This window comes from Mobula birostris, chromosome 7 (assembly GCF_030028105.1).
Source record: "Mobula birostris isolate sMobBir1 chromosome 7, sMobBir1.hap1, whole genome shotgun sequence".
Taxonomy (NCBI): Eukaryota; Metazoa; Chordata; class Chondrichthyes; order Myliobatiformes; family Myliobatidae; genus Mobula; species Mobula birostris.
Genome location: NC_092376.1, coordinates 69,171,460 through 69,186,198, shown reverse-complemented (window position 1 = coordinate 69,186,198; position 14,739 = coordinate 69,171,460). Strand labels below are relative to the sequence as shown.

At 40.6% G+C, this 14,739-nt stretch overlaps 1 protein-coding gene across 1 annotated transcript in view; it reads left to right on the top strand.

Moving 5' to 3' along the window:
* chordc1a (cysteine and histidine-rich domain (CHORD) containing 1a) overlaps window positions 1-6,974 on the top strand; it is a 49,073-nt gene extending 42,099 nt beyond the window's left edge. The window contains exons 10-11 of the mRNA XM_072263366.1: window positions 2,593-2,655; window positions 4,478-6,974. Of these exons, the coding sequence (XP_072119467.1) occupies window positions 2,593-2,655; window positions 4,478-4,633 (219 nt within the window). The 3' untranslated portion in view covers window positions 4,634-6,974. The remainder of the gene's footprint in view (window positions 1-2,592; window positions 2,656-4,477) is intronic.
* Window positions 6,975-14,739: the final 7,765 nt, after the last annotated feature.

Sequence of the window (14,739 nt, the reverse complement as noted above, 5' to 3'; positions counted from 1 at the left end):
CCTTTTATCTATCCTAGTTGTAGTCTCCTCAAAGAATTCCAACAGGTCCGTCAGGTAGGATTCTCCCTGGAGGAAACCACGTTGATTTTGTCCTATCTTGTCATGTGTCACCAAGTACTCCATAATCTCATCCTTAACAGTTGACTCCAACATCTTCCCAACCACTGAGGTCAGGCTAACTGAAGGATGGTTCCTTTCAGTTTCCTTTCTGCTGCCTTCCTCCTTCCTTGGAGTGGAGTAACATTTGCAATTTTCCAGTTGTTTGGCACCCTGCCCAAGTTCAATGATTTTTGAAAGATCATTACTAATGCCCTCTCTACCACTGCTTCTTTCAGAACCCTACAGTGCAGTTCATCTGCTCCATGTGACTTGTGTACCCTTGGGCCTTTGAGCTTTTTTTTTTGCACCTTCTTTGCTGTGCTAGTAACTGCACTCACTTCTCTCCTCACACCCTTCAATATCTGGTACACTGCTAGAATGCAAAATACTCATTTAGTTCATCTGATATCTCCTTATTCCTTGTTATTATTTCTCCGGCCTCATTTTCAAGCAGTCCCATATCCACTGTCATCTTTTATTTTCTTTATATATTCTTGAAAAAGCTTTTACTATCCACTTTGATTATTGTTTGCTAGCTTGCTTTCATATTTCATCTTTTAGCTGCTCTCTGGGTTTTTTAAAAGCTTCCTAATTCTCTATCTTCCTGCTAATTTTTGCCTAAGTTTTCCCTCTCTTTTGTTTTTACATTATCTTTGACTTGCCAGCCACTGTTGTACTATTTTTCCATTTGAACATTTCTTTGATTTTTGGAATACATCTATCTTGCATCTTCCTTATTTTTCTCAGAAACTCATGCCATTGCTGCTCTGCTGTCATCTCTGCCAGCACCTCCTTCCAATTTACTTTGGCCAACTCCTCTTTCACTGTAATTTCCTTTACTCCACTGAAATACGGCTACATGGGACTTTATTTTCTCCCCTAATAAATTTCAAGTTGAACTTGATGGTATTGTGATCACTGCTTCCAAGGGTTCTTTTACCTTAAGCTTCCTAATCACCTCTGGTTCATTTCATAACACTCAATCCAGTATAGCTGATCCCCTAGTAGGCTCAAGGACAAACTGCTCTAAAAAGCCATCTCGTAGGTATTCAACAAACTCTCTCTTGAGACCTGTTATCAACCTGATTTTCTCAAACTACCTGCATGTTGAAATCTCCCTTGACTATCATAACATTACCCTTTTGACATGCCTTTTCTATTTCCCATTGTAAACTGTGGTCACATCCCAGCTACTGTTGGGAGGCCTGTATACAACTGCCATCAGGGTCCTTTGTCATGTGTTTCTACTGATCTGATGCCATTCTTTACCAGCAGAGCTACGCCACCCCATCTACCTACCTTCCTATCACTCTGGTACAACATGTAACCATGGACATTCAGCTCCCAACTACAACCATCCTTCAGTCATGATTCAGTGATGGCCATAACATCATACCTGACAATCTGTAATAGTACAACAAGATCATCCACCTTGTTTCTTATATTCTGTGTATTGAGATAACACCTCGGGTACTATATTTGCGATTCTTTTTGATTCGGCATCCCTAATGCACTCCCTGTTGGCTGTTTTTTTGTCCTATCATCTGCCTGCCTTTCCTGACAATCTGACTGCATGCTCTCTTAGCTTTTTTTTTTTACACGAGGTGGGAACCAGTCCTTTCACTCTGGCTCCCACCTCGCTGCCAAATTAGTTTAAACCCTCCCCAACAGCTGTAACAAACCCGCCCGTGAGAATATTGGTCCCCTTCAGGTTTGGGTGCAACTGTCACTTTTGTACAGGTCATACCAGCTCCCAGAAGAGATCACAATGATCCAAGAATCTGAAGCCCTGCCCCTTCACCAGCTTCTCAGCCACGCATTTACCTGCCAAATCATCCTTTTTCTACCCTCACTGGCATGTGGCACAGAAAGCAGTCAGGAAATTACTATCCTGCAAGTTCTCCTCCTCAACTTTCTGCCTAGCTCTCTAAATTCTCTTTTCAGGACTTCTTTGCTTTTCTTTCCTGTGTCACTGGTTACAATATGTACTAAGATATTTGACTGCACTCCATTCCCCTCCAAAGTGCTGTAAATGCAATCCAAGTTGTCCCTAACTGTGGCACCTGGGAGGCAACATACCATTTGGGTGTCCTATTCATGTCCACAGAATTTGTGCCTGTCCCCTGACTATTGAGTACCCTATCATTACTGCTCCACTCTCTCCCTCTTTCCTTTCTGTACCACGGACCCAGACTCGGTGCCAGTAACCCGGTCTCCATGCCATTCCCCTGGGAGGTCATCCCCCAACGACGGTATCCAAGACATCGCTGACCCTGGAACCTGGGAGGCAATATTCCACTTGGGTGTCTCTTTCGGAGCCACAGAATTTGTTTTCTGCTCTTAACTATGGAATCCTTTTATCACTATTGCACTCTTTCTTCTCTGCCCCCCTCCCTGAGCCACAGAGCCTTAAAAGTTGAATTATTTTCAGAATGTGTAGATTTTGATGTATTCAATTTTGTAGATTAATATAATGTTTTTTTTATATTACAGCTAAATATCCACATTCTATTTGAAAGGGATCAGAAATTTGAACAGAGATTGAAATTATGGGGTGTAAGTACAGATATTAAAAAAGAATTTTCAGATTCTAATGACTGCACCAACCTTTTGAAATACCTCATTTTTTTAATGTAATTCATTTGGAGTTGATGCTACTGTAGTTTCCTTTTCAAAGAATTAAGGATGAGTGTATTTAGGATAGAGCAAGATCGGATTTTGATTTTCTGCTTATTGATTAAACATGGAGTGTTTGCTATAATATTTAATTCCTGAAATTTTAGTTTAAATTGTCATCTGAGTTGTTCTTCTGCAACTGATAAATTGAAGTATTTGCATTTTTAAGTTTTGTTTTTGAAGCATCGTTAGTTAATAATTAGTCAATATTTTCTCTCATTCTGATGTGATTACCTGCATTGAAGAATCCTAGGTATAATTTTATCCCTTGAAAGGGTTGCGTGCAGGAATTGGGATTCCAAGAATTTGTATTTGTAGAAGGTCATAAACTTTGCTCATATTAGACACAGTCTTTAACTTTCGAACTGACGCTTTTACCTGTCACGCAGAGCACAAATAGGGATAAAAACAAAAAAGAAATCATATTTTGCTCAAGTAGAGTTCCTTCCTTTAAAATTACAGTAAGGTGAGGGGGTAGTGAGTTCCTGTTTGTTCTTGTGTTCCAGCACCACCAAAACAATTGCACAGTCTAGACCCATGTGTTTTTAAAAACAGGGCTATCATGATGAAATTCACTGAGAGTGCATTTTATCTGTAGGTGAATTGTAAGCTATATGGGGGTGAAGAGAACATTTGTGAATTCAGAACAAGGTATATACCTACCACCCATTGAAGGTAGAGATGAAGTATATTTTTGATTTATAATGAAGAGTAAGTGCAGGGGGCTCAGGAGTTTTAGTTTGCTTCGAACTGTCTTGATTTACTGCATTCCCAGGTTCTTAACACAATTTATCTTTTTCTATTTCTCTTCATGGCTTCTCCAAGCTGATTTTGATTATTAGTTCATGTCATTTTCATTTCTACTAAATCTTTTCCTGGCCTTGGGTGTATCTTCTCTCTTTTCAAAACACCATTGCTGTTCTTCAATATAATCCTCACATTCCCCTCAGATCTGTATCTTTTCTGTAGTTTTGTGCTTCAATCAGTCCATTCATCAAGTACATAAGGGGATCTGAACATTTTTTATGCCGTGGATCAATACCATTAAGCAAGGAGTCTGTGGACCCCAGGTTGGAATGTCCTGGTTTAAGCCTTACAAAATTGGAAATATATTCTCAGTTTTTTTTGCCCAGCTGGATTGCACTGTCTTATTTTCTGAATACAGTTGGATTAATGTTATGGAATTATTTTTCTGCATACTATTTGACTGTTGTTGGATCTACCAAAGATTTAACTTCAGCCTTTTTTTTAAACAGTACGGTGCACTTGGTTACATAAATGTACATGTGTATACTGTAAGGACACTTGTGCTTCTGTATTACTTTCCTTCACCTGTCTGCAATTTGTTTTTGCATGCTTGTCTAGCATTTCCAATCTGAATGAACTTTGCTATCTTCTATAGAATATTGGTTATCCGAAGCTGCCATCTATAGCCTAGACTAAAAAATCATTTCTGGCTCCATCTTCTTCCTTGGCCATTCTTGGTTTGAAGCTTTTCCTCACAGCCTCAGCATTTAATTCTTTATTAAAGTTGTTTCGGCTTTCATTTCTTTCTAACAACTGGAGTTTCTTAAAGAGAGGATATTAATTTATAATTTGCACTTCTTGTTAGGTGCTTATTTGACAATATATTGGAATTCTTTTCAATTTGTTTTCTATTGGAATGAAACATTTTTTCTTTCTGCACTTCTATACATAAAAGGTTATTGATGTTAGTAAGAGTCAAATGAGCATGACACCTGCGAAGGTTGAAATTACTATGAAGAAAGCTGAGCCTTTATTATGGTCCCGACTTGAACTACCTGCACCTGAGCCTCAGAAGGAAGTCCAGCCACAGGGATCAAGTGATGAAGATTGAATGAAATAAAGAGCAATAGAGGAATATGAAATGGTGACATGGACAATAAGAAGTAGAGAACTTATTGTTGAAGTTGGTTTATTATGATATACTTATGTTCTGTTCCATTTTGGAAATAGTTTTTTCACTGATTGCTTGCCTTCTATTTGGGTGCACACTGTAGAGAGAGAATTATGAACATATTACATCTTGCTCTAGATTTAAACTGCAAAGATTTGCATTGTTTAACCTGTGTAACTCAATTATGCAGCGCATATCATGGCCAAATCTATAGCAGCATCCTCAATGACTGAAATTAATATAATGGAAAGTGATTGTTAATGCTCATCTATCAGATGATGTTTTACATAGCCTTGTTAAATCACACTTACTCCTGCTGATATGAAATAATCTACTGAATTTTTCTCAGTAAACTGGAAAAAAAAAACTAGGGGTAAAAATTACTAGTTTTTATTGGCAAGCTAGGAGAACGGATTGGTGTAAAAGATAAATTAACACTTAGTTCCATGGAAGTTTTAAAAAACGCAATTCTGGAAAACTTAGGACACGTGAAGAATAATAGCTAACATTTCAGATCCAGGCCTCTTCATTAGCCAGAGTGAAACAAGTTAGTCAGAGATGGTGGCGAGCAAAGAATGGAACAAAAGTAATTTTTTAATATGCAATGGACAGTTAAGGTGAACCTCTGCGTAATGTATGGTACAGTTGAATAATTTGACTTTACAAACATTATGACAGAAATGGCCAGTTCTTGTTCAAATAGCAACTTATCTAAAATTGCTGAACTTAGTCCTGCAGGCTACACTGTAACCAGAAGGAAGATAAGTTTTTTTTTATTGATCTTGTGTTGGGCCCCTTATCAGCACGAGGTCACAGCCAAAGGTCAAACTGGGAATGGGGAAGTGAAGTTCATCCCTGTGAACTGAGCATGCTAAATCTGAAAGAAAACCGAAACATATGCAAGTGAATTCACATGGGAAAAGAACAATTATTAGGATTTTAAATTCAGGTGCTAATTGAACTGATTAGGCTGAATTTTCTAGTAATCTTAATGTTTAAATGTTGCAATGTTTAAATTTTAGTTACTGATTGTTGATTCCATCCATAATTATAATATCACAGACCATGGCACAGTGTAAAGCAATGTTTTAAATTAACAGTATTTAAATAACTGTAATTAGCATGTTGATTCAAAGTACCAACATACCAATTCTTTTAATCCTTGATTTGTGTGAGGATCCAGTCTTGCCATAATTGTATCCGTAGTGCTGCTGTCCAAGTTATTGAGGGAAGGTATCAGAAAAGTGTGTCAACACAACACATGTTTTCTATGTTTCTGTCCTCTTAGATATGTTTTGCTATTCATTCTTAATAATTATGTAAACAATTCTTTAAAATTCAAATTAATGTCATCTTTTTTCTGCATGGAGTATGATTTATGAGATCAAGGTTCCATATTATTCATAAGACATTTCTTCCAATTTCTTATTCATTATATGAAAGTCTTGATGTAAAACACTTTTAATTTTCAGGTAAATACTGTATGAGAAAAATCATTAAAATTAGAGGTATGCGGTTCTTTGTATTTTTCAGAAATGTTAATTATTTTGCATTCAAACTTAAAACTACTTTTCATTGAAGTAACTTGAAAGTACATTTCAATATTCATTTGACCTTTGGAGTAATAAACTTTACAGACATCTAAAGAACATTGTGCATATCGTGTCATGATACATATGTGGATGAAGCTATAGGCATACACTATAAATACAGCTTCAGTGTTTCCCTAAATTTTAGACAGTAAAACTTATTTGATTTAAAAGCAAAAAATAAAGACTGAGGCATGTGATTAATTGTATTGTTAGATATCAAAATCAGAACTGATTATATTGAGGGTTTTCTATTTGCACCTTGAATGGGGTGGATAAATGTCTGTGTATACCTAGTGCTCTATATTAGATGTTGCTTCAAAGCAGTTAACGATTGCTGGCTACATATCAAATTGGGGAGTTAAATGGTACACATTGCCATCAAAGGGTATGGGTGAAGGAAAATCTTTGTCGGAAATGGTGATATATTTTATGGATCTTCCTGTTAGCTTTTTTATTTTAAACACTGTTGTATTATAGATTTCAATTTCTTTACTACTGTATTTGGTTCACTGTTTCCTCACCAAAATCAAACATCTTTTATACAAAAATTTGAAAACAATTCGTGGTTCCCTTGTTAAACTTGCCTCAATGCTTCATTTATTACCCAACAGACAGCATTAACTAGATAGTTCCAGGAGATGCTGCTTCAGTGAAATTGAAGAAAGATCAGCAACAAAATAGAGATTCATACAGCAAAAGCATTTAGAAAGATCAATTGATATACTTTCTATTAAAAATTGGGCAACAGGAACGTTTTGGACAATTAGTGAAGTGTAGGCGTTTGCAGCCAATCTATCAACAGTTTTGCTTAATTCTTCAATTGAGAATGAATCTAGAAAACTGAAGATTAATTTGTGAAGCCAGATGGATGGGAGAGGGGAAATGAGGTGGGGTTGAAAAGGTAAATGAGGTGGGGTTGAAGAAGGAATCTAATGAGAGGAGAGTGGGCAGTGGAAGAAAGGAAAGGAGTTGGGGCACCAGAGAGAAGGTAATAGGCTGTGAGGAGAAGACGAGGTAAGAGGGGGACTCGTGTGGATTGGAAGAAGAGGGTGGGGGGGGGTGGGGAATATCAGAAGTTAGAGAAATCAATGTTCATGCATTGGGTTGGAGTATAGCCAGACAGAATATGATGTATTGCTCCCCCAAATTGAGAGTGGCCTCATTGTGACAGTAAAAACCATGAACTGACATGTTGGAATGGGAGTGGGCATTGGAATTAAAATGATTGCTGGTCACTGGGAAGTCCTTATTGTTGCAGGTGGAGTGAAGGTGCTCAACAAAGCAGTCCCCCAGTCTACATAGTGTCTCACCAATGTAGAGGAGGCCATAAATCAAATGTTCCCTCCTCCCCAGTAAGTAGTTGGGTATAGATTTAGTTCACTCATCCTTGATGTGTTTTAAGCTTTGATACTGATCCATTGGATTTCTCAAGGGCTTGAAAGATAGATGAGCTCTGTATTTTTCAAGCACATCTCATTCTCCCCCATTTCTACACCCACTAGTAATCACCCTAACTATCAGGCTTTCCTACAGTTGAATCACCCCACCCCATTCCTGCCAACCATGTAATAATGTCCTTTACATGTTTTCCATCATAGTCTGATACATTTCTAGACCCTTGCCATCTTTCCCCATTTAATTATTCTGGCTGCCTTGTGATCTCCCAGTTCACCCTTCAGTCACCAAATTGTAGTTATCTCATGGTTATGGGGACATTGATCTCCCTCATTGGACTTCCATGAACCCTTTTGTTAATGAAAATGAGTGTCTTTGTACAGGAATCATTGAAGATTAATGTATATTTGCAGAAAGGAATAAGCAATGCAAGCATTTGGCCTTAATTGCAAGAAGATTTGAGTGCAAATCTTCACTGAAACTGTCTCGATGTACCTGAAATATTGTATTTAAGATTTAATCTCACTGGCTATGAAGGGTAGACTTGCAATAAAGTAACACGTTTTCACCAATTGAAGCTAGGGATGTAGATGAGGATTGTCCGCTGAGAAAAGATTAATTAATGGGACTATTCTCTCTAGAAGAACAAAAGTTTATCAGATTAAAGCACAAAGTTCTGACAGGACTTGAAAGGGTAGGTGCAAGGATGACGTTTCTTCTGGCTGAGATGTTTGGGGGTTGTGTCAAAATTTGGTACTGAGATGAAAGATTTATTCATTCAATAAACCTTTAGAATTCTTTAGGGCTGTTGAGGCTAAAGTTTGAGAGTATATTCAAAGATTTTAGATCAAGCGATAGGTACAGAAAAGTAGCACTAAGATAGAAGATGGAAAAGGAAAAATTGCAGAGATTTGAGTGTGAAACAGAAATGCTGGAAGAGTTCATCCAGTCAAGTGACATCTGTAGAAAGTAGCTCAGACCATTAAATAAGTAGCAATGAGTTTTCTTTCCACAGATACTGCTTGTATTGGCTAAGCTCTTCCAGTGTTTCTGTTTCATCTGAAAAAAAAAAAAATGATCATATTGAATGATAGGGTAGATACTAGGAATTGAATGGCCTATTTCTTTTTTTAAAACTGTTTTCACCCGTCCAACAACTTGCCAGCTTCTCAATCTGAATAGCTGCACCAGAAGTCTAAAACTGTTATATAATTAAATTTGGGAAGAACGGGGAGAAATCACCTCTTCACATTCTCTGCCTCCTCCACCTCTGCTCACTTTCTCCTTACCTACCTGTTAAGATTGAGGCCAAAGCCCTTTGCTTCTGCTAGTGCATGCAGAAAACATACATTTTTCCTCCTTTTGGCCCACATCACTTGTACACAGTATTGCATTTGTCCATGGATTATTAATATCTTAACTTTCACTCTTCATCACAATAGAAATCATCTAGTTCTATCCTTTGTCCCCATTCCATAATATTAAATATTGTATTTCCGTTGGTGTAATGAAAACAGCCCAACCTTTTGCATATTACCTGCATTCCCTTATACTGCAGAGTAGTTCAGTAAGCACTATAGTTTTTAATGTTAATTTGAAACTAAAAGACATACTTTAGATTTCTTTCAATCATGTATTAATTCCTGTTTGTATCCTTTAAGAATTCAGCTTCAATAAAACTCAAATGTTAATAAAAAGTTTTTCTCCATGATATTAGCAAATGATTGATGCCGTTCTGACATCAATCAATTCCTTTAGGCATTTTAGCCTTGGCAACCAACTAGGAAAACAAATAATTCAGGAGAAACAATGCAAACGTAAACAAGTTATTACTGTAAGATGATGTAAGCACTGCACCAGATTGAAACGGTCAGGGTCCCAAGGCTGGAGGTGAGGGACAGGCCTGTTCGGTTTGCTGCTCTGAGGTTTACTTATCACTGCGCTGTATTGAGGCCATGGCCTGCAACTAATGGGCTTCTGAATCCGCTGCAGTGATGACTGGTTTTGTGTCTGTGGACTCACTTTCATGAACTTCAGTTCTTAATATTATTTGCTTACTCTTACTGTTTGCACACTTTGATTTTTTTCATTCTCTGCACTTTGGATGTTTAACAGTCTCTTTTTAATGGGTTCTATTGGATTTCTTTGTTTTGTGGCTCCCTGTAAGGAGACAAATGTCAAGGTTGTATATAGTATAGTGGTTCTAGAATGTCTTTAGACTTTTCTCTATTTCTGCATAAATATGACCTAAAATGTGATCAGATCTTCACGTAAGTCCTAAAACTAGATAAAGAGAACCCAATTAAATAAATAAAAATGTTTATACTTTATTGAGAAAAATGATCCAATATTACAAGTATTTTTGGAAGAGGTATGTGAACCTTTGCTTTCAGTAATTGGTGCAACTCCCTTGTACAGCAATGACTTAAACCAACTAAACGTTTCTGGCAACTGTTGATCAGTCCTGCAGCTTGAAGGAATTTTAGGCCATTCCTCCTTATAAAACCGCTTCAACTCTGGGATGTTGGTGGACTTCCTTGCATGAACTTTGTGCTTCAGATACTTCTACAATATTTCTATAGGATTAAGGTCAGGGTTTTGACTCAGCCAGTCTAAAACGTGAAATTTCTTCTGCTTTAACCATTCTTTGGTAGACTGACATGTAGTCAGGGTCGCTGTCTTGCTGCATGACCCACTTTCTCTTGAGCTTCAGTTCACAGACATATACCCTGACATTTTCCTGTAGAATTTGCTGGTGCAATTTAGAATTCAAAGTTCCATCAATGATGGCAAGCCGTCCTGGTCCCGGGACAGCAAAGCAGGCCCAAACCATGACACTGCCACCAGCATGTTTCACAGATGGAATGAGGTTCTTATGCTGAAATGCAGTGTTTGCTTTTTGCCAAACATAATGCTTCTCATTTAAGCCAAAAAATTCTATTTTGGATTCATCCGTCCACAGAACATTCTTCCAATAGCCTTCTGGATTATCCATGTGATCTTTAGCGAACTTTAGACAGGCGGCAAGGTTCTTGGAGAGTGGCAATCCTGCCATACACATTTTAGGTCCTATATGCAGAAACAGAAAATTCTAAAGGGTTCGCAAACTTTCTGGCACCACTGTACATTCTTTGATAATAAATGCACTTTGAACTTCAAAACAATCATTCCATTAATGCATGTTTCAGTAATAAGTGTAATACGCTTGTTCACATCTTTACTATTATGCTCTAGGTATTTAATATAGCAAATCTATAAGAGCAGTCTCTTGGTTTGGGTTATTGTTGAAGATGAGGGATGATGTGGAATGTGTACCATCCAATTAGCAGGTGGTTTTCTTGGTAAAGGACAATAAGGTTGGTTTGGGGCTTTTGTTTGAGAGCAGAAGAAGAGAGGAGACGCTGGGAAGAACCAATTGTAGCATACGATCCAGTGGAGACCCAATTGTTCGAGATGGATTGTGAGTGGTGTTGGTAAGGTGTTGTGTGCTTTCACCTTGACCGAGGGCCCAATGTGTGAGTGACAGAGAAGTTCAGTATGAACTCTTAACTTGTGCATATTTGACTGTTTAATTAGAATGGGCCCTTTTATATTTTGTTATTCTTTACTAAACCTTTAGTTAAGATTCATAAATATAATTCCTTTAATCGTATGCAGTGTACTGTCTTATTTCATGGCATTAATTTGTAACAGGGTAGCAAATGATACAGCATCCACACAAACTGGGGTTTGGAGTGGGATCACGTGTGCCTCAATCTCATGGGTTTGGCAGAGCCGGAGGTTGTCTTCCCTGGACTTGTGCAGCCAAGGAAATCAGGGTGTTTCATTGTGGGGTTATCGTCCGGGATCAGTTTCGTTGGATGCTGTGTGATTGCCCTGAGCATTGATCCATTGGGTTGTGTGTTTAAGTCTGTGTTAAACTATAGTTTGGTAAAGTGATTACCATACTTGGTTAAGGAGCTGCAGGGCTGAAGTGGAGGTTTGATAAAAGGGCAGGCAAAGACTTTGTTCTAGTTCAGACTAGCACTGACGTAATGGCAGTGGAACTGCCTGGTACTATCCCGGCCCTGAGAGAGGGGGGCAATGGGCCATACATACTTTCCAGGAGGAGGGGAATGTAGGCGAGCGGGCCGAATCACAAGCCGAGTTTCCCCTAGCTGGGGGCAGAGACTTCAAAGACAGGTTGCTCTCATTTCCGCAGAGTGAGGGGAAGGAGTGGTCTGATTTGAAATGTCTAATGAGTACTCCAGCGAGGGCTGAGCAGTCTGAGTTGGTAGTGGCCCTTACCTCCCTGACGAATAAATGGCAAACTGCCCGGGTTCAAAGTCCCAGCTATCATAGGCTCAGTCTGTCCTCACCCCAAAAGGGGAAGTGGAGTATGAGACTTGGGTAGAGCAGACCTCTCTGTTGCTGGATGAGGGGCAGTGCTCTGATGACAAAAAAGACAGCGATTGGTTGAAAATTTGAAGGGGCTGGTTGTTGACGTAGTGAGATCCGTAAAGACACAGAACCTCTTTGTTACCTCTGCAGCCTACATACAAGTGCTAGAAAAGGTGTCTGGTGTGACGGGAAGCCCAATGGAGCTTAATGACGGGGTTTCAGAACATGTTTCAGGAGAAGGGAGAGAAGCTTCCTGCCTGCATTTTTCAGCTAGAGAGGCAGCTAAATTGCTTGTGGCATGGAGGGGCCATTCAGATGGCTGAGCTGAATCAGTTAATGGATCAAGTGGCAAAAGATGCCCATTCACCAGACCTGATCACTTGGGGTCTCCAAATATCTTGTAAGGCGCATCCCTCTCATTTGTTGAGCTGATCGGAGAAGTATGAGGGGAGGAAAATGCGATGGAGGCGCAGGAGACCTCTATCCGCAGGTAGTGGTCCCCTTGGCTGAGGTGACCACCCACCCTGGGGAGTAGTGAAGGTGCTCATGGCAGAGTTTAGGACTGAGATGTCCTGGTTGTTATCAGCGGGTCTCTTCACCCCCCCCCCCCCCCGGTACGGAGGAGCTGATATGAAGGTGGGCCCCCTAAGGGGACAGACTACGCAGAGAGCTGCTAGTGCCCTGGGTCCCACCAGAAGGGGAGCGGCCGGTATTGTCTGCTATAACCGTGGTGAAGAAGGACACTTCAGCTGGGAGTGTGAACAATGGGAAACCCCTCGGAGAGTAAGCAGAGAGACCCAGTGAGGGAACGTCCTGGCATCTCGGGGTGGGGAGGGGGAACACACTACCAGCAATATATCAAGGAGCATCCTAAAGCAAAAAACACTATTCCTGAAGGCTTAGTGTATCGCTACAGATTGAGGGTATTTATGCTACAGCCATATTTGACACCGGCTCTCAGGTTCCTCTGTTCGTTTTACAGCTGGTATTTGACGCATTTGCCATTGATGCCACACAATGTGCCAGAGATCTGGGGTCTTAGTTGTCATTGAAGTTGGAGTTTTCGGAGGCAAATGTGGGAGTAGCTGAGGTCCTTGATACATTAGCGCTGGTTTGTCCGGATCCGGTCAAGAGGGACGAATACTCCCATTGTGAGGAGGTTAGTGGGAGTCTGCAAGGAGAAAGTTGGAGAGGGCCTTCTGAAAACATTGTCCATTCACCCTGTGTTCCAAGCTGCTTTTGAGGGAGTGTGTGGCCGCACTGGACTAGATGATGAGCATAAACAAGGGTCTATGTGGTTCACCCAGTCAAAACCAGTCGTGTTACAGCCTAGAGAAATAGCAAGAGTGATGGGAACCCCAAATTTTCAGGAGTGCCGGAGACCAAGGCCGTCTTGGTGGCTGCTCTGCAAGACCACAAAAGGAGTCAGGCGTATCTGCTGGGGTACTGGTGAGGCCCAAAATGCAGAAGCTCTCAGTTGTATGGGTGGACAAGATGGCAGTGAGTGTCAGGAACACTTCAGAACGAACGGGAGGTCACCCTCAGGCAGGGGATGCCAATGGTGCACCTCTTCCCAGTGATGGTAATGTCTAGTGTCCCTGTGAGACAAACCAGGGAGAAACTCTCTCTGAGAAGAGGAAAGATGACTGCTGAGTCATTCAACTTTGGGGACTCTCTGGTACCTGGAGGTTGGAAGAAGAGGTTGATAGAGAAAATGTTGAAGCTGGAAGGTGTCTTTTCTACTGACTAGTTCCAAGAACACTCGCCATACCATCCAGCTGACAGAGGACATCCTATTCAGAGAAAGGTTGCGGCGACAGGCACCTCTAGAGATGGAGGATGTTCGGTAGCATCTGCAGAAGTTGAAGGAAGTCGGGTTCAACACTGAGTCCAGACCAGTAGTAGTGGCCAGGAAGAAGAATAGGAAGATACGGATGAGTGTGGACTATTGGACTCTGAACGGGCATACAGTCCCTGACCAGTATACAGTCCCAAGAATCGAGGATACGCTGGCCTGCCTGCATGTTGCGATGGGGTTCAGTGTGCTGGACCTGAGTGGGTGTTACCAGAGACCCATGAACGAGGCTGATAAAGAGAAGACGTATCTGAAATATGTGTCTGATATGAGAAGGCAGCTGAAAAAGGCCTATGAATTAGTTGAGGTCTCAGCTGCCAAGCAGAATCAAGGAAATAAGAGGAGGTATGATCAAAAAGTTAGGCTCTCCCAACTTGTCCCTGGAGACTGAGTCCTCATAAAGAACTTGGGGCTACCTGGGAAGCATAAGTTGGCTTACTGCTGGGTGGCTACGCCCAATGTGGTGGAAGGTCAGATGTCAAATGTTCTGGGTGAAAGCAGAGAATGGGAATGGGGGTGTCAGAATTCTCCATTGGAACCACCTTCTACTCTGGGACAAGAGGTGCGTGCTGACCCAGAGCCTGACCTAGACCCTACACCTAGTAAGAGAACTCTGTGACGACGTGGAGAGACTGAAGGATCAGCAGCAGGAAAGAGTGGACCAGCCCCTGGCCCCGAATGGGATATGGATTCGGAGGATGAGGAAATGGGGGTGTGGCATACGCTGCCTTTTGCTAACTCCCCACTAATTGAGGAAGAGATTCCCAACACTTCTCACGCTGCCGGTGGAAACGGGGGGACTATCTGTGGACAGGCAGGTTTGC